The sequence below is a fragment of the Hevea brasiliensis genome, chromosome 1 (genome assembly GCF_030052815.1).
Source record: "Hevea brasiliensis isolate MT/VB/25A 57/8 chromosome 1, ASM3005281v1, whole genome shotgun sequence".
NCBI classification, from domain to species: domain Eukaryota; kingdom Viridiplantae; phylum Streptophyta; class Magnoliopsida; order Malpighiales; family Euphorbiaceae; genus Hevea; species Hevea brasiliensis.
In genome coordinates, this window is record NC_079493.1 from 126871233 (window position 1) to 126891523 (window position 20291).

The following is a 20291-nucleotide window of genomic DNA, read 5'->3' on the forward strand; positions in this document are numbered from 1 at the left end:
ATAGCTTAGTAATATTGCTAAGGACCGCGGGCAAAGTTTTACAATTTTTAGAGCTTGTTTGGCGCTTTTGCAAAAATGATCAATAATAAGGACTAAATTGAAATTTTGCGTATTGTGATGGGTGATTGATTTGATGGGCCGGGAGGCTGTGTGATATGATTGAGCTGATATATGGATTGTGAATATAGAAGTGCGTTTTTAGCCCATTTGCGAGTTGGGTAGGTCTAGGTATAGGGAGACTCTGGGATTTTCTACACGACTTAGGGCGTACTTGATATTTTTATTTGTTTGTATTGTGTCAAATTTATTAAATAGATGTAATGTAATTGTCGTGAGCGGAATGACCTTCTTCCTCCGCCCGGCCGCCCACGGTAATTTGTCGTCAAGTCCGTGAGTAAAATATTAATTTTAAGCGTAATTTCGATATTATTATATGTTCGACATGTCCATGCATCACTTATATGCATATATTTATGTAGTTAAACTCTAGGCACGAATTATGTTGCATTGATAAGCTGTTAATGTGCCATGAGTGTTGTTGTGGTAATTTGGAGCGGTGTCGTGCGTTGGCGTGCGTGTGATGTGGTGTGGACTATGGATAGGACGGGTAGACACGGCTTGAGTTCTTGTTGGGACCCGGTCCTTGGGGTAGACACGGCTTGAGTTCTTCATTTGGGACCCGATTTGGTATTTAAGTGGAAGTCAGAAATGAGTTCTTCACGGCACAGTTGGATTTAAGAGAGGCGTATAGGGGATCAGCTCCCATATATTATGAATGATGTTACAGGGTGCGTGAGTGCTCCAAATTACCTTTTTGATGCTATGATGTGAATATGATGTTGATGTTGCATTTCACTCTACAGGTTGCATTAGTTTCAGATAGTTATAGAGATTATAGTTAAGATTGATATTTTACTCTCTGAGTCGAACGCTCACTCCTGTTCAAAAATTTTTACAGGCCGCAGGAGGATATTTTATTCTGGATTAACCTGCTTTTATACTTCGCAGGTTGTTTATCAATATTGTGTAATTTTAATTACTCCTAGAATTTCCGCATGTGTTAGCAGTATTTATTTGAATTTGGTCTGTAATATTTTTATCATGTTGGACCTGTAAACTTAAATATGTTATGCATGTTGATGGATTGGATGAGGGAGCTGAGCTCCCATTTATTTTATGTTGATGAGTATGTGGAGGGTGAGCTGAGCTCCCCAATTGAGTATTTATTGTGTTTACAGGTCGGGTGAGTCAAAAACTCCCCGTTGGAAAGTCCATTTTATGGCCGGACTCTGTCCGTTTGTTTTCTTGAAATTGGGCCCAAATGGGCCTTAGAGTTGGGTTAATGAATAGTTAAGGCTTACTACGGGCCTCGGGGGCTTTAGGCTGGCTCAGGTCCTAGTGCCGGTCCGGCCCATAGGTTGGGTCGTGACAGATTGGTGGCCGGATCGGCCGGATTTTGGCCGGGAAGTCGAAACGTCACGCGCGCGAGGGAGGGGAGTTCGTGCGCGTTTTTCTGCCGTTTGGGGCGGCGGCCGGCCGGGGGAAGGAGGTGGGGCAGCGTGTGAGTGAGGTGGCGGGAGGTGGGCGGCGTGGTGGGGTGGGAGGAGAGAGAAAACTAGAGAGAGAGAGAAAACTAGAGAAAGAGAGAAGGAGGAGGAGACGCGCGCGGGAGGAAGAAAAAGGGGAGGGAGCCGGTCCGATTCGACTGGTCCGATCCGGTCCGGTTCGATTCGAAATACAAAATTTTGAATTTTTACTCTGCCTCGGGACCGAAAACGAGGTCCAAAAATTTCGAAAAAATTTCAAAAAACTCAGAAAAATTCGTAGACTCCAAATATATTTTTAGTTTTGCCACGTGGTCTTTAAATTAATTTTTAAAAATCATCAAAGTTTATATTTTCGGAAAATCGAACCCGATTTTTAAAATCCGAAAAATCTGAAATAATTTCTTAAAATTTAAATAAAATTAAAATACCAAAAATACTCATAAAATAATAAAATTTAAAATTTTGGGGTGTTACAGTAACTCTCTCTAAAAAACTCCGATTTAGGTGAATCTTGAACCGATGGAAACCTAAGACATAGTAGAACATTTCGTATGAAGGAAATTAGACCAAATTACGGACTTAACTTGATCAAATTATTGAACGAAGTTGGATCAAAAATCTGCTAGAACCAAAATTGCAGCATGAACAGTGCACATGAACAGTAACTGTATTTTGGCTATAACTTGAGCTACAAAACTCCAATTGGGGTGATTCAAAAAGGAGAATAAACTTAAGACAATAAGGAACATTTCCTATGAAGGAAGTTTTGCCAAATTCCAACAGTAAAATTGGCAATAGAACAGTGCAACTTGGAGCACCAAAACTGAAAATTTGACAATTTGGCCAAAAGGACTTAAGCCTTGAGAAAATAACCAAAACCAACAAATTTAATGACCAAAATGTGGTATGTGGGTGAAGTTGAAGTTCCCATACCTATTAAGCCTTAAAAAGTCAATAATTTGACTTGAATAGTGTAGTGAATAGTAACCCGAAACACAAAAATTTCAAGAACGTCGAATTTAGCACGTTAGAGCTAGGTATAAGTGAAGTTAAATTTATTATTGGATTTATGCTAAGTTATGGTACTGAAATACTGTGAAATTGTGTGTTTCAGTGGAAAAGAATACCGAGACTGAACCCGAGGAGTTGAGTCAAGGCCAACGAGCGACTCGTTTGAGGTTTGTGCACAACATCACTATGCTTTAAAATGTGTTGATAAAGTGAATGAAAGATGTATTTTACATTTGCTTTGAATTATTGAGAATTTATTTGTGACATTAGTTATGATGTTTTGACTTAAATTGTTGGAAATTATTGTGCATATTTGACAATGTTTAACAAATTTTTAAGATAAGTTTTGAAATCACAGTATCATGATCATATATTTGAACACCTCACTAACACGATTAGTGGGGGTAATTAGTTTCGAATTTTGATTACTTCTCTGGAGAAGTGTTGAGGTGTGCCAGTAGAAGAGGATGTGAATGGATATCCATATATTTGAGCTAGCTAGCCTTGTGATGTGATTTCTCTTTAGCCTTTGGCTATTGAGATTCTATTTGTTTCGAATGGCATGATCTAACTGTGGAATTTATGAAACGTGTTTTGATACTTCAAAATGAACTTGGTTTGCATTAAAACCTCATAATTCATGTTTTGTGTTTAATGCTCATGTTTAATCAAATTTTGAATAAGTGTGATTTATATTTTGCATAAAGATTATTTTAGTATGTTGTGCACCACTGAGTCCTAGTACTCAGCGATAGCTTCTATTGCTGTCGCAGATACAGAGACTAGAAGAAGCGAGATTGCTAAGAATTGAGGATCTTCCTGCTTTGAAGCTATCGGGTATAATTTATACCCTAATTGTAAATATTTCTTTTGATGTATGTATTGCATATAAATGTATGGACATGTAAATGGGTCTTGAGTAGCTTGTACAAAAATTTGTATGAAGTTTGTAATAAAGTTTAGTTTGTGTTTCTTTTGATATAAATTTGTAAGGATGCGTATAAATTATTTTGTCTTTAATGAAATATGAGTGGAACTATTTTATTTAAATTGAATGAAATGTATTGCTAGTATTTTGAGGATTATTGAATTTTGAACTTGAGAAATTGATTGAGATTGAGTATGAAATTGAAGTAGTTGTTGAGAAAAATTTTTAGAAGTGCTTTTTACAGGTATTTGAAGAACTGTTTTCTCAAAATACAGAGGGAACTCTGTCAAAATTTTTATAAAATTTGCGGAAAAATAAAATGGACTAAAAATATTAACTAGATTTACTTTTAATCATATGTTTTAAATACCTATTAGAAAATGCTCACCACTTAACAAAAGTAAGAAAATTATTTTAAAATCCCTTGTAGGGTACTTAATGAATTATCGGTAGGTGAAGTGCGGTAGCTCATTAGGTATTATACGGGATCATGTTATGCCTTACAGAGGGGTAAGGTGTGACAAGATCCACTAGAGGTAGAACAATAGTTGGAGAGAATGGATAGGGTGTTTAAGAAACTACACTGTACAGAGGAGCTCAGATTTGAGTATTCAGTGTCACTATTACAGGGAGATGTATATGACTGGTGGAAAACTATTCCCAATAGTTTGATGGAACCTCCAGTAATTCTAAATGAGCTTAGAAAATTCTGTAAAAATTATGTACTAACCCCCGTGTTGTGGGCTTCGCATAGGTACCTTCAATTCACGGAAATTCAATGGTTGTCCGGGTCTATAAATATCGAGCCAGACAGACAGGCTATCGAAAAAGCTTTGGAATTGGGTCGAGATTTTGGCTACTCCACCATTGTCAGACGTTCCGAGCGCGTCCCCTGAGTTGGAATAGGCATAGGTAAACCCGAACCTTACTTTTTCTTAATTATCTAGTGCTTGAATGGGATTAAAAATCTATAAAATATTCGTGGTAGCGTAGAAAATTATAATTCCTTTTGCATTAGTTTAGTAATATTGCTAAGGACCGCGGGGCAAAGTTTTAGAATTTTTAGAGCTTATTTGGGTAGTTTTTGCAAAATGGTCAATTATAAGAACTAAACTGTAATTTTACATATTGTGATTGATGACTATTTCGATGGGCCCAGGAGGGGCTGTGTGATGTGATTGAGTTGTGGGTGTATGGTTTGTGGATATAAAAGTACGTTTTAAGCCAGTTGCAGATTGGGTAGGTCCTAGGTATAAGGGAGACTCTGCCGAATTTTCGGCACGGCTTAGGATATCTTTGATATTTTTTCAGTTTGTATTGAGTAAAATATATTAAATAATTGTAATAAAATTGTCAGGTGAGCCGGGACAGCCTTTCTCCTCCGCCCAACCATCATAGTGACTGCGGTTAAGTCTGTGAGTAAAATATTAATTTTAATTGTAATTTCGATATTACTATATGTTCAAGCATACTTATGCATCACTTATATGTATATATCTATGTAGTTAAACACTAGGCATGTTTTATATTGCATTCTTAATTGATGAATTGCTATGGGTGTTATTTGTAGTAATTTGGAGCAGTGTGCGTGCGTTGGCGTGCATGTGATATGGTACTGGATATGGACAGGACAGGTAGACACGGCTTGAGATCTTCGCTCGGACCCGGTCTTTCGGGGTAGACACGGCTTGAGATCTTTGCTGGGACCTTGTATTTGGTTTATTAAGCGAAAGTCCGGCTTGAGATCTTCGCTGGCAGATTTGGATTAAGAGGGCTGTATAGGGGATCAGCTCCCATATATGTATTGTTTGACATTATCGGGTGTGTGAGTGTTTCAAATTACCTTTTTGATGTGATTTATATGAAAATTATGACGATGTTGTATTTTACTTTGTAAGGTGCTTTAGCTTTAGATAGCTATAGAGATTATGGTTAAAATTGATATTTTACTCTTTGAGTCGAACGCTCACTCCTGTTCAACTTATTTTTCCAGGATACAGGAGATTTCTTGTTGAGTTCTAACCTGCCTCTCTCCCTCGCAGGTCGTCTATTAATGTCTGTAATGTTTGTATAATTCTGTTAACTCCTAGAATTCTGCATGTGTTAGAAATATTTATTTGATTTGGGTCTATAATATATTTGCCATGTTGAACCTGTAAACTTATTAAAAGCACGTATGTTAGATTAGATGAGGAAACCGAGCTCCCATTTATTTTCATGACATTTGATTATGTGGAGGGTGAGCTGAGCTCCATAGGTGATTATATATTGTGTTTACAGGTCGGGCAAGTGAAAAACTCCCCGTTAAATGGTCTATGTTATGGTCGGACTTTGTCCGGTTGAATTCTTGAAATTGGGCTCAAATGAGCCTTAGAGTTGGATTGATGAATAGTTAGGCTTACTACGGGCCTCGGGGGCTTTAGGCTGGCTCAGGTCCTAGTTTCGGTCCGGCCCATAGGTTGGGTCGTGATATTTAAAAACTTCATTATATAATAAAAAAATATAAAATTTAAAAAACTAATATATAAAAAATGTTACTTTAAAATCTTATATTTTACTCTATTTCCTGTAAACAGTGACTGATAAAAAAAGGTTTGATAACCAATCTGCACATTTGGCCCTTATTTTTTTTTTAATCTTTAGAAATATTAAGTTATTATCCATCCATGCATCCATTCTCTTTATACGTTATAGTTAGGCTCGGCAATGCCAATTTCCATAAAAAAAGATCTCTGCTTTTCTTCAATGGAACAATTGCCATTATTAAAATGTTTTTATTAATAGAATTGATTTAAATTTAACTCGTTGAAGCAGATGGAATTGAATCATAAAAAAATTTGAGAAAATAATTAATTTATAAAATGAACAATTAACAAATACAAAGCATGATTATCCTACCTAATCTCCATTGTTGGGGAAAAGTTCAAAGTCTTTAAGGAATAAAAAGAATTTGGTTTTTAATATGTCAATTTTTTTTCAAACCTTAAATTGAATCATATTGATAATTCGACTCTTTTTTTTTTTTTTTTAAATAAAATTTCTCAACCTTTATCCAACCGGAGTAAAAAATTAAACTAAAACTGTAAAAAAGAGAACCATCTGGAACCGATCCCTGCTCGGTTCAGGTACCAACCAAACCAAACCCTGCACTTGTCCAAATTATATTGAAGCAGTCTCTTTTCCAATTTTATCAGTTGCAGTCAATCAAACTTAGTTTACGTTTTCCCTAGTGTAAATCTTCAACTTGCTCTTCTTTCTTTTATTTCTATCCCTTTCACTGTTAACCGGCCAACCCAAGGCCTGCATTAAACAGGTATTTGAATTTCAGAGATATAGGAAATATTTCATACTTTAGTTTAGTTACCAGGTACCATCTCTCCTTTAATTTTAAATTTTAATCTTTTTTTTATTATTAAAAATTTTGCTGTTTTCTGATTTGTGACGTATGGGATATTTGTGCCTTACAATCTGGTTCAGAGCGCTGCAAAAAGTCATAATGCGCATTGCACGGTCATCTTCCCCACAAAGCAAAGCAACCCATGCTTTTTGCTTACACAAACTCTTTGCTCTCAACTAAAACTCGATGTTTAGCTAAAAGACGCCCGTTTTCCTCCTTTTTTTTGCCCTTTCTTACTTCTCTTTTGCTTTGCAATTTATGTATTTCTGCTGACACAACTTTGATAAGAACAAAGGGGGTGAGTTATATTCATGCTAACCCACTGGTTGATTGTGTTTATAGTGTTATTATACGTTAGAAGTCCCAGAAATGGATATGGGTATTATAATATCTCGGATATGCATATATATAACCATGACATGATTCACATATGCAATGATTTAGGGTTCAATTGCAAGTTTACTAAAATTCTAAACTAGTATTCACATCAGCTAATAAGAACACGCAAAGGTAAAGACCCGAGAAAGGATTTTGGGTCGATATTCCTTTGGGATTATGTATCTTGGATGTCTATAGAAATATAATGGGCGCTCGTGAGTTGCCCACTTTGTATTTGTCAGCATTCAGTTAGTCATCATTATGGTTTATTCCCTTAATCCAATGATTTTCTATATTATTGATGATAATTAGGCAATTTTGGGATTTTGTGCTCTAAAGTTGCCATTGCTTCACATGAATGCAGATCTTCCAGTTTTCATCCCACTTGATCCAATTGTTTATTGGAAAAGAATCAATTTTGGTTTTTGTTTCTTTCTTACAGTAATTTTATCAAGGAATCCTGGTTCAGTCAATGTACGCGCCAGTTCTAAACTTCTTATTGTAATTTTAGATTTTATACAATATGATATTTGGTTTCTCTTGTGACAGTTGGTACAATTTTATTATCGGGATTACATGTTTAAGCATCTTCTCTGAAGTTGCAATTGGCGCATGAATGCACCTCATTTCTTTTCAATATTTCACTCGAGGTATTTCTGTATGCGTATAAAGAATCACATTCTTAGTTATTGTATATTGTTACATTTCGTTTTCTGAATTCTCATTTACCCAAACCTTCAATCACCTATAACAGTTTGATCAATTCTCTGTTATGATCTTACAGTCATATCTCTTTTGGAACTAATCACAGGAACTGAATTTTGACCATATGGGGTGCCTAGCATCAACACAAAAGAACTCTGGCGGAAATGGAAGGTGGCCAAGAAAGGTTGGGGAGGTTGCTGTTTTTGTTCCTGGGATGAGGATCCCTAAACCAGTTGACTTCACTCAGCCATTTGGTGATGGTTTATCCAGGGATTTGGTTGAAAGGCTGTCTGCTCTTAGAACTCGTATTGTAGTCATGGCAGGCCAAGAAGCACCCAGGGCTACAAAACCAAGAAGAACGGCAACACAGCATGGTTTGTTGAGTTATTAAGAGTCGAGACCATCAATAGTTAAAACTTGGCTGTTCATTCATCAACATCATTTCTTTTCGTTTATGTAGGAGGATCGACAATGGCTGATCTTCAGCAGGCTCTTGAAGATTACCTGCCAGTCCTGTTGGGGCTAGCGGAAAATGGTATGTGCAGGATTTAACAAATACATTACTTTTGAAGCACAAGTCAAAAACCTGATTTTCAATGTTGGTTCAAGCATTGCTGACCCAAAGGCTTGTTTAGTTGCCAAGAAATAGAAGGAAAGAATACACACACACCCACATCACTGGCTGCTGTTTTGTTTGTTAAGAAAGAAAAGAAAGGAAACGTTAATTTAACCAACCAGGATGGTTGATTGAGGCTCAGATGAGATGGAGGTATTGTTCTCTTGCAGATCCTAATAGTGAAAGACTTTAAGAATACAAACTGTAATTTCTTAAAGAATATTTCCTTCCTCTTCTCAGCACCGAGCAAAAGTTTAAGGTGGAGCTCAGAAGATATCAATACTTTCTATCACGTTTTCCTTGTTTAAGTCATTTATCTATTTCATTATATCATGCAGGAAACCAGCTAAAACATGAGTTGCAATTCTCCTGGCTAAATCAGGAGGACACTGCAGAGGTGAGGTTATCATAATAGAATTTAATTAATTATCTGAGGCTTTGGAGCGCATAAAGGTTGCCTTCTTTAATAAAATTTTCCTATGATATTAATTATTATCTTTGCAGGAGACCACCATGTCAAACTCCTGGTATGAGGTACTATCAGTTTTGCACTTGATGGCCATGTTATCATTATCACAGGCCAATTTATTGCTTCTTCCTATAACATCTAATGATGGTCATCTGTCAAAATTATCAGAAGGTAAGGTTAAGCATTAATTGCTATCTATGTTCCTCTTTTCTATTGTATTTTTGTTGGAGTTGGTGAGAGAAGTGAGGATGACATCATTTTGTGATATAGAACAAAGAATTAAAAGCAAAGAAAAAAAATCAAGGACCAATTCTTGAAGAAAAGAGAACTAATTCTCAAAGTTTATTGATCTCATAAAATTGTCATCACAAAAAACTGTTAACAATGAAAAACCTAGGTCTTATTTATAGGATTAGGAATACCAATCTCATTAGGATTTTAGAATCCTAATTCAATCATAATTGAGAATTGAAGAATCCCAATTTAATTAGAAACGTAATATATTTAGAATACACAATCATAAAAAAAACTAAAATCCTTATTTTCTATATTTTTTCCCAAAATAAGTACTACTAAAATCTTTAGGAGTGTATTCTACATTATTTCCCCTTGGGTGAAAAGAAATCGACTTTGTAGAGTTGACTTGCAAATAAACATCAGAGAGAGAAGGATCTAGGCTCTGGAATTCCTTGTGTGATCCAAATAGCATCAAAATTAAGACAAGCTTGCCAATTGACAAGAAATCTACGAAATCCACCATGTGAGGAAGTAACGAACTCATCATCAAGCACGGTGTCAATGATATTTCTAGGCTGAGGAAGTGATGGTGACTTTGGCACAAGTTGACCTGCAGAAACGCTAGAAGGCAAAATAGGAGGCTCAAAGGTGCTTTGATAAGGTGACAAGTCCTCCACATTGAAAATAGGACTAATATTCATATCTTTAAGTAAGTCAAGTAAATATGCATTTGATCAAAGTTTTTGCAAAACGGAGAAAGGGCCAATGGCTTGAGCATGAAGTTTCTTTAGAGAATTTTTAGAAAATCTTTCAGGGCGAATACGAACCATGACATAATCACCAACATTGAATTCTTTATTCTTACGATGTACATTAGCTGCAAGTTTGTAATTTTCATTATTTAAAGCAATCTTTCGCCTAATCTCAGCATGCAAATCATGAATATGTTGAGTAAAAGATTCAGCAGGTTAGGAAGCACGAATATCTGGTGGAAGAGGAACAAGATCAACTAGGGTACGGGAAGAAATAGGGGTGGCCACGGTCCGGTTTTGAACCGGAACCGAACCGGAACCGAATTTGAACCGGATCGAAACCGTCTTTTTGCGGCTTGGTTCAGGTTCATATTTTTTAAGAATCGTGAATCGACGGTTCCGAACCGGATTGAACCAACGATTTCGAACCGAATTAAACCGGCGATTTAAATATAAAAAAATTCAATAAATATGTTACGTCACTCCTAATTCATTTATATATATCATTAATTCTCTATATAATTATTCTCTGCATTTTCTTTAATTCTTAATATTTTTTCAATTTTTCTCAAATTCTCTAAATAATTATTTTCTATACTCATTTTAATTTCTAATATTCTCTCAATTTTCCTACTTTATTATTTTATACACTTACTGAAATTTTTAATACTATCTCAATTACTTTGTTATTATTTTAAATCCTTAATAAAATTTTCAATACCCTCTATTTTAATTTTTTTTCTCTTTTATAATTTTTAATTATCAATTATTATATAATTTTTTAAAAAGGCAAGTAATAGAACTAAAAATTTTTATTCCTCTAAATCCTAAAGGGATATATAGGCAAAATTAAGTTCATACACTTTTTGCTAATTTCTTTAAAAAAAATTAATTTCATCTCTAGTTTTTTAATCAGGGTCAAGCCTTTATTTATTAAATTTTTCTTAAAGATAAATTATTATTTTTTTCTTATTTTATTTTGATTGAAAGATTTTTAAGAAAAATTAAAATATTTTTTCAAATATAACTTAAATTTTGAATCAATAAAATTTTTCTCTAATTTTTTTTTGTCTAAACTACTCTTAAACCATCCCTAAATCGCTTTCAAACTGTCCCCCAAACTGTTTTGAATCGTTCTTTTTCGAACAGCCCTTCAAACCGTTTTAAACCGGGGCTCAAACCGGAATCGGTGGTTCAGGAACCGTCTTCCAAAGCGTCCCCTGGCGGTTTGGTTTAGGTTCATGATTTTATTGAACCTAAATCGGCGGTTAAGGAACCGTAACTGACGGTTCCTGAACCGCGGCCACCCCTAGGAAGAATAGCCATGAGCAATCTCAAAAGGGCTTTTACCTGTAGAACGATTTACTGAATTGTTATAGGCAAACATTGGGGTGCCAAACAATTTCTAAAGTGTCTTCCAAAAGTAATTAACAAACTTAACATCCCTATCAGACATTATAGAAGAAGGTAAATCATGCAATTTGACAATTTTCCTAAGAACAATGCTTCTACATGTGAAGTATCATATGTCTTGTTACATGGAATGAAATGCGCCATTTTTGAAAACCTATCAACTACTACTAAGATAGAACATGCCCTCGAGCTGTTTTGGGTAACTCGAGAACAAAACCATGCTCACATCTTTCTAAGGGGTATGCGGAATAGGAAGAGGAGTGTACAAACCAGTGTTATGTTTCTTAGCCTAAGCTAACTAACAAGTGCAACATTGTGAGACAATCCTAGCAACATCTCTCTTTAAAGAAGGCCAATAGAACCTATCCTCAACACGTGTAATGTTCTCATCTTTTCGAAGATGTCCTGCTAGCCCAACTGCATGTAATTCCCATACTAAAAATTCTATAAGTGAAGTACGAGGAATGCATAATTTAGTGGCCTTAAATAAATATCATTAATAACAAAATCAACAAAATCACGACGATTACCTATATTCATCTCTTGAAAAATAAGACCAAAATCGGGATAAGTATCATAATCATCTTTCATTCTTTCAAATCGAATGACGTGCACTCATTTCATGAAGAATAATTGCTATACGACTAAGTGCATTAGCTACTTTATTCTCAACACCAGAACAATGTTTAAGAACAAATGAATACTCATTAAGAAACTCAACCCACCTAGCATGTCTAGAATTCAACTTTTTTTATGAGTTCAAATACCTTAATGCTTCGTGGTCAGAAAAAAAAAAAAACTCGTGGTAATAAATAATATCGCCAATGACAAAGAGACTGGACTATAGCATAAAACTTCCTATCATAAGTGGATTACCTTTGTTTAGCTTCATTAAGTTTTTCACTAAGGAATGCTATAGGATGACCTTCTTGACTCAAGACACATCCAATACTAACGCCTAAAACATCACAAGCAACTTCAAAAATTTTATCAAAATTAGGATGCCCTAAAACAGGTGCTTCAGTTATTTTCAACTTAATATCATCTAAGGCTTTAATAGCAGCTTTAGTCCAATTAAACTCTCATTTCTTAAGACAATCATTAATAGGAGTCATGATTGAACTAAATCCCCTAATGAACTTTCTATAAAAAGTAGCCAATCCATGAAAACTACGTACCTCAGAAATTGTTTTAGGCATAGGCCACTCTTTAATAACTCTTTATCTTTTTAGGATCAGCTGCTACACCTTGCGCAGACACAATAAAACCTAAGAAAAGCACTTTAGATTGCATAAAAGAACCCTTCTTAAGGTTAATATATAATTTTACTTAAGCGTATTAAAAACCTGTCAAAGTTGATCCAAATGCTCTTTTTTAGATTTACTGTAGATTAAAATATCATCAAAATAAACTACCAAAGACTTGCTAATGAAAGATTGTAAAACATGATTCATGACGCGCATAAAAGTAATAGGTGCATTAGACAATCCAAAAGGTATCACTAACCATTCATACAATCCTTCTTGGGGTTTAAAAGCAGTTTTCCACTCATCTCATGGTCTAGTCCTGATTTGATGATACCCACTACGCAATTCAATTTTAGAGAACACACAAGATCCTGCAAACAAGTCCAACATATCCTTAAGTCTAGGAATTAGGAACTTATATTTAATAGTAATATTGTTTATGGCTCTATTATCCACACACATTCTCCAAGAACCATCTTTCTTAAGTGTCATGAGTGCAGGAACAGTACATGGACTAAGACTATACCTAATAAATCCCTTTATCACAAGTTCTTCAACTTGCCTATTTAATTCAACTCGCTCCATAGGGTTCATCCTATAATGAGGAAGATTAGGTAACTGTGATCCAGGAGCAAAGTCAATAGCATGCTGAATATCTCTCATTGGTGGTAACTCACTAGGCAACTCATTAGGCATAATTTCAGGCAACTCATTAGGCATAATGTCAGAGAACTCTTCTAACAAGTGTTTTACCTCAGAGGAGGTGTTAGGTCTAGAATCACAAGGGACCTCTTTAGGTATGACAGTTAAGCAATATTTACTTTCCCTTCCTACCTTTTCAAAAGCCACATGATTCAAAATACTAATTTTCTTTTGAGCCTTAAGTGAAGACTTAAGCTTTGGCTTTGAAGACGGGGAGTTCTTTTGGGAAGGTTTGACAGGTGTCAAAATGATTTTCTTTCCATTAAACTTAAAACACATAGGTGTTGTCCTTACAATGGTTAAGCACATCATGATCATAAAGCCAAGGGCGAACTAAAAGAATATGAGCAACATCCATAGGTAAAATATCACAATAAATTTCATCTTTCTAATGATCCATTTGTATGGGAACAAGACATCTTTCAGTTATAGGCAAAGTTGTATTAGTCACCAAGTAACCCTAAAAAGTTTATGATGTGGCTCTACCTTAAGGTTAAGTCTATCAATGGCTTACTTAGCTACTACATTCATGGTGCTTCCCTCATCAATTACCAACTTGCTTGACTTATCTCCACTTTTAACAAAAGTATGAAAGATGTTAGTGCGTTTCCAATCGTCATCAACAAAAGTTGACAAAACACTGCGAACAACATTAATATGCTCATCAGCTATATCTAGACAGCGAACAACATTAACATGCTCATCATCTATATCTAGCTTATCTTCATCACCAGAATAATCGATAAGTCCTACAAGTTCTTCCTCATAATTAGATGAGTTATGCTCACTTTCATGTTCCTCTTCACATGCTTGTTCTAAAGCTAGTGCACAGTGTGGACATTGAGATGCAATATGACCTTTATCCTGACAATGAAAGCATATTATGGAAGAGCTATTAGCTCGAGACCCACTAGATGCAACAACAAAATGAGAACTAGCAAAAGCAGTTGGTTTACCTATGCTTTTTTCTGTGCTCTCTTTAGGATTGAAAGATGATTTTGACACTGTTTTAGTCTGACTTGGACCTACAGATTGTGGAGAATGCTTAGGTTGATATGATCTGACTGACTGTGAAGCAAACCTATGGGAGGTGGGGAATTGGTAATAACTCTCAATCTCTAAAGCCTTGTGATAGGCTTCCTTTATTGTTTCAAGAGAATGCAATTTGAGTTCCTTTTAAATGTCAAGTCTAAATCCATTAATAAACCGATGAAGTACAAGGAAAGGGTTTTCAACTGAATCACATACTATATTGTTCTTATGATAGCTAGGTACATACTTCTCCTTCAACTTACTCTTCATGACAGCCCATTGAGTAATAGGAGGCTCATTCAAGCGCTCCATATTGCGTTGGACACTTTGCTAATATTTTCTAGCAGCTCTAGTCAATTTTATTGTGGCAAAACGAACACGCTCCAAATCAGTCATTGTGATTAACTCCTCTATCTCATCTAACCAATCAATGAAAGCATTAGGGTCTAATTTTCCATCATATTCAGGAGCATTTAGTTTGACATTCCTAGTAATATCAACATGTTTATTGTTAGCATATCTAGGAGGTTGCCTATGGTCTCTATCAGAGAGTCTACCATGAGGATCGGGTTGCCTATAGTTTCTATCGAGGGCCCTACTATGAGGATCATAATGGTCAAAACGAGGATCTTGTCCAAAATGAGTGTTTGGTGGTGCATCAAAAACATGCTCATCAGAACCAATATGTTTCCTTTCTTCAAAGTGCAAAGGCATATTACCAACAGGATTAAGCCTCACTTGTTTTGTTGTTATATTACTACCCCTATGCGATGCATTTTGTGCGCTTGGTGTATAAATTGTGGCAGGTGCAGACTCAACAGGATGAGGTGACCTTAGGTGTGGTTTAACGGACTCTTCTTCCATTACAGTTTGTTTGCTCATAACTTTCAGATGTTCAACAATTTATTCCACTTGTCTCTTTAATTCAACAAATTGAGGTTGATCATGTAAAGTGGAAATTAGGGGGTGAGTGTGAGATAGAGGCATGGTGCTTATCTTTAGTCATAATGGATGCTAAGCAGACTAAAATTACTAAAATGAATGCAAATAACAAACTTAGTGCAAACACACACTAATAAGAATATTAAATTCAATTTTAATGATTTATGTCAAGGTTATGGGTGATTGGATTAGATAAATGCATAGTATATAAGTAGAAAGACGAAATTAAAGGAATGAAACTGAGTAAGGCTAATGTTGAATGGGTAAGGTGAATTATGAAGCGAATTATTGAATCTAAAATACCTTACAAAACTACCCAATTTATGAATAATAATCAAGTCTCAAGTAGAGAAGTGTACCTCACCGAAAACACAAAATTTAGGCTCTTGGAGTCATCTTCTGCCAAAACGGATGGCAAAAATGGACTCAGAAGGTCAAAATTTGCAAGGTAGGGCAATTTCAATTTTTGATGATGTGGCGATGAGGTGGCAGGATGACGTGGCAGTGATGATGTGACACTTGGTTGCTGACGTGTCAATGACGTGAAAAGATGTGGCACTCAATTGCTGGCGTGTCGATGATGTGGCATGCAGTTGCTGATGTGGCAGAAGTTGAAGCAAATCAGGTGTAATGCGGCTCACTGAAACTGTGGTGAGCTTACCTCTCTTGCCCGATGGATCCACTGACTCGACCCGATCAGATCTTGCTCCAGGGGTGCCAGATCTGATATTCGACTGTGGGAAGGTGTAGATCGGTGGCCGATGATGAGCTTTGGAGGTCAAACGCTGAAAATTTTCGGATTTCAGGCGAGTCTTGAACGGTTTGCATCTAACCTGTTTGGATCTTCGGCTATGGGACTCCTTTGAAGATCGGGCAGGTAACTTCGGACTTGCCACAGGCCGGCGAGTTAGCTGGTGGTGGCAGTGTGGCTGGGGAATGGCGGATGAGGGTGTGGTGGTGATGGCCAATGTCTGCGTTGCTTCTGGGTTTCTCGTGACTTTGTTTCTCGATATTGTTATTATTATTATTATTTTTTTGAACTACAGTAAACTAAAGGCAATAGAAATTTTAATGAAAGAAGTATGGGATTTTAGAAGGCAAGAACACAGATTTGAAAGCTTGAAAGCTTGCGGAAGCTAAAGAAATTTGGATTGATTTTGGCTCTGATACCAAAACTGATGTAGTACAAAGGAAAGAATCAAAAGCAAAGGAAAAAAAAATCAAGAACCAATCCTTAAAGAAAAGAGAACTAATTCTCAAAATTTATTGATCTCATAAAATTGTCTGCTAACTATGAAAAACCTAGGTCTTATTTATAGGATTAGGAATCTCAATCTCATTAGGATTTTAGAACCCTAATTCAATCATAGTTAGAAATTGAAGAATCCGAATTTAATTAGGAACCTAATTTATTTAGGATACACAATCATAAAAAAAAAAACTAAAATTCTTATTTTCTAAATTTTTTCCCAAAATAAGTACTCCTAAAATCTTTAGGAGTGTATTTTGCATCATTTTGTTCTGAGAATAAATGCTTCAAATATTTATATTAAATACATACTATGCAACAATATTCTAAGCAAGTGGACACTTTATTGGAGATGAATTAGATCTCTATCACATGGAGCCCCTTTGGTGAGTAATGTGTAACTAATCCTTGATGATTAGTGGTATGCAGGGATGCCATCACACAAAGCCATGCATCTTCCATATGTTATAACATGCTACACTTGCAATCCTGACCATAAACCAAAACAATAATAATGATGATAAAACTGACATATAGAAGATGAAGGGTTTTATGTGAACATTTGCTGGCAAATATTTGGGTCTGATATGAGATGGCTTTCCTTGCTTTTTGCCTCTGTTACATGACCTTTTTTTCTACTGGTGATACTGCTGAATAATTTTTGTCTTATTATCGGCTGTTCTTTTTTACTGAATTGGTTTTGTACCTAAATTGTCTTGCGCTCCAAAGTTTATAATTTTTCTCAAGTTCTGCAACTTCCATGTCCCTGCATTTTTTACTTGTTGATGTACTTGTCGTAAGGCCCCTTAAATTGTTTCTGTCTGTGGTTTTCAGACGGGTAGCTTTAAGCTGCTATTTGTGTATGTTTACTGTGTCTTTCCTTGCAGTAATGTGAAGAATTCTTTATGAATCCTGCTAAGATAAATAGTTTCTGTTTTCCATATCAGAAAGGAGACGAGCTTGTATTGATATTTTCTTGAAGGCAGCAGGATATTTGAATTTCTCTATCCAGCACGTTCTCCCTCAGTTTCCTCCAGAACTCAGGTTCACTGGACAAATTTTTGCTTCAAATATTGCTGCCTACTTTCCAGATAATTGTGAATATTCAGGTTATTCCTGCAGATATTTTCATGCTTTTGAAGGCACAACTGACTCCTGGAACTTTTGTTACTGTAGGAAAGATTTACCACTAGATCTTGCAGAGGGAGTGCTTCAGGCCCTTTGCTTGCAAGCACTTGGCCAGGTAATAGCTCGTTGGTTCTTTGATAGGCAACATGCCAATTGCCTTACATTTCTATTCAACGCCCTTTTAATTGAATTGTGTTTTTAATTTGCCTTTCTCTATATTGCTATTACAAGTGATGACAATTGAGTCAATACACTTGTCAGTGTCATTGGCGTGGCATCTTGATATTGCAGATTGAAGTGTTTTAGTATCACATGAGAAATTCAGTTGTGTTCGTTAATTTAAGTGCTTCATTGATTCAATCACTTGTTGGTCGCATGACTCACAAGCAGTGGTATCTTGTTTACCAAGACTGAGATGAAACCTAACTGACAAACATGACACCTTGCCATTGGTGGATGTGTTATGCTTGCAGTCTTTAATTTGACATACTAGATTTGTGAAAGATTTTCCTGAAGCCTGGTCTTTATCCTTTTGCATAATTTCATCTGATAGCCCAGGCCTTTTCCCCCTTGATAGTAGATGTAAATTTATTTATATTTATCTTTCTTTCTTTGATTTTTTTTGCTTTTAATTTTCTAAACTTTGTGCACATGATACAGGGTGTTGATGTTCAGCTTGGAATGGCAATTGATAGTGTCAAGGCCACAATGGCCGTCAAAAGAAGGCTTGCATGTGAGATGGTAAAGTACTGGCATCAGGTACTGCTTCTTATCTCAGAACTTTTTTATCAGTTACAACTCAATCAAATTGATGGCATGTAAACCAGGATGCTTATCCTCAAATGTTATGATAGTTGCTGCACATACAGGCTTGGCAATTTGCAAACCTAGGATCTGTTGGACTTGGATCCCTTTGCCACGCCTTGCCCAGTTGAGCCAAAGCTCAACTGAAGCAGTAGATTCTGGTGCTGTTATTCTGTGAATGATATGCTATAAATGGATATTGGCTGACTTTTTATTTCTGTCTATACTTTGTGTAGGCTCAAGAAAACATTGAAGGTCTTCCACTAACAAATGGATGGGGAGAGAAGCATAAACTTTTTATTCAGTGGAAATATGCTGAAGCCAAGGTGCACCATCTCTGCTCATTCCATTCTCATTCTTAACATTAATTTTACGACTGTTTCTATATCAATGTTCTTGTCACATTTGTTTATTATCCCTTTATTGAATGTGCTGCTGCTACTTATATGAAGTGTACTGGACCTTAATCTTAAGGAGAAATCTATATTGAATGATAGCATGTAAAGGATAGACATTTTTCTTGGCAGTTTAGGTGAAATTATGTACCTTCACTGATTCCCTGATCTTGTAGTCGAGTAAATAGTCCAACTCAACAAGAATTAAGCTTTCCTTTCTTAAGTAACAAAAGTAAAATAAAATAGAACAATTTCATAAATCAGGCAGCTGCATACTATTATCATGGTTCAATCCTTGATGAGAGGAACACAGAGACATGTAAAGAAACTGCTATAGCTGCTCAGCAAGCGGCAGAAGTGTTGTGTAAAGAAAGCAACAAGGCCTGTGAATCCTTCCATATAACCCCTCCGGTTTCACGGTAATTCACTTGACCTCTCTCGTTACAGAACTTTGTGATCTGCTGTGTTTTTTTCGTTATTCATTTATTTGACCAAGATTCACCATACAGTGAATGGGAAAGGTTTTGTCAAGTTTCACCTGTAGTTCTTAGTATATTCACTCCTGGATTGTAATCTTCCATTCTGGTTGTGCGCTTGATCCAGAAATCCAACCCTATGGGGAACTAGCAAGTTTCTCTCTGAGAAGATTCCAAGAGATAAATCGAGTAAGATGCAAAGCAATGAGGATCCTTACAATAATGAAATGTAAGATGACAATGTTTTTTGATCACTTGATACGCAAATATGGTGAACATGTAAAGCTGATTTTTTTTGGAGGCATGGCATATCTTTAGTTTAATTACATTTTGAATCCAGGATTCTGCAAACTGCACCTGCATTGCCAGATTTCGCTTTGTCCCTAAAGCCTGATGAATACCAACTTCCTCTGGTGGATCCTTCTTGGAATGATCACATACAAAGTTAACATAAACTTCCCTTCTGGTGAGGTTCTAATGATTGTAAAATAATGAGCTTATCTTATTGACAGAAGAGATGATCATCTAACACATTAAGGGAACAACTCAAGCAGGTGCACATGATCCATGTATTGTATTTTTAGTCTCTACGTTTTAGTGAAATAAAGACAACTTTTGCTAGTGCCTTAATAGCACAAATGCACATTGTACGAATTCCAGTTCCTTCTGTTAGTACGCATATAAAAAGTCATATGAAATTTCACTTGATATTCTGAGACGGCAAAATCTCTCTTTTCACTTGACATCCAATTTGCGTTTCCAAGGAAACCATGGAGAAGGTTGCAGTCTGTAATTTCGTACTTGAGGATTTCTTATGGAACTAAACTTACTTTTCTTCTTGCACGGCAATGGCTTTAAGATGA

The 20291-nt window shown here is 35.9% G+C and overlaps 1 protein-coding gene across 7 annotated transcripts; it reads left to right on the forward strand.

Moving 5' to 3' along the window:
• The first annotated feature begins 6652 nt into the window (after positions 1–6652).
• On the forward strand, positions 6653–20136 carry LOC110661398 (uncharacterized). 7 transcript variants are annotated; one of them, XM_021820032.2, is made up of 14 exons: positions 6654–6799; positions 7626–7735; positions 7811–7911; positions 8073–8340; positions 8427–8501; positions 8921–8979; positions 9087–9222; positions 17573–17669; positions 17802–17868; positions 18414–18512; positions 18794–18883; positions 19217–19371; positions 19556–19657; positions 19769–20136. In XM_021820032.2, exons 4-14 carry the CDS (start codon positions 8091–8093, stop codon positions 19875–19877), a joined length of 1239 nt encoding a protein of 412 aa, XP_021675724.2. In that variant the 5' UTR covers positions 6654–6799; positions 7626–7735; positions 7811–7911; positions 8073–8090; the 3' UTR covers positions 19878–20136. The 7 variants fall into 7 exon arrangements, with proteins under 7 accessions (XP_021675733.2, XP_021675724.2, XP_021675740.2 ...); XM_058152390.1 differs by lacking the exon at positions 6654–6799 and adding an exon at positions 6836–6853; XM_021820023.2 differs by lacking the exon at positions 6654–6799 and adding an exon at positions 7039–7181.
• The last annotated feature ends 155 nt before the right edge of the window (positions 20137–20291 follow it).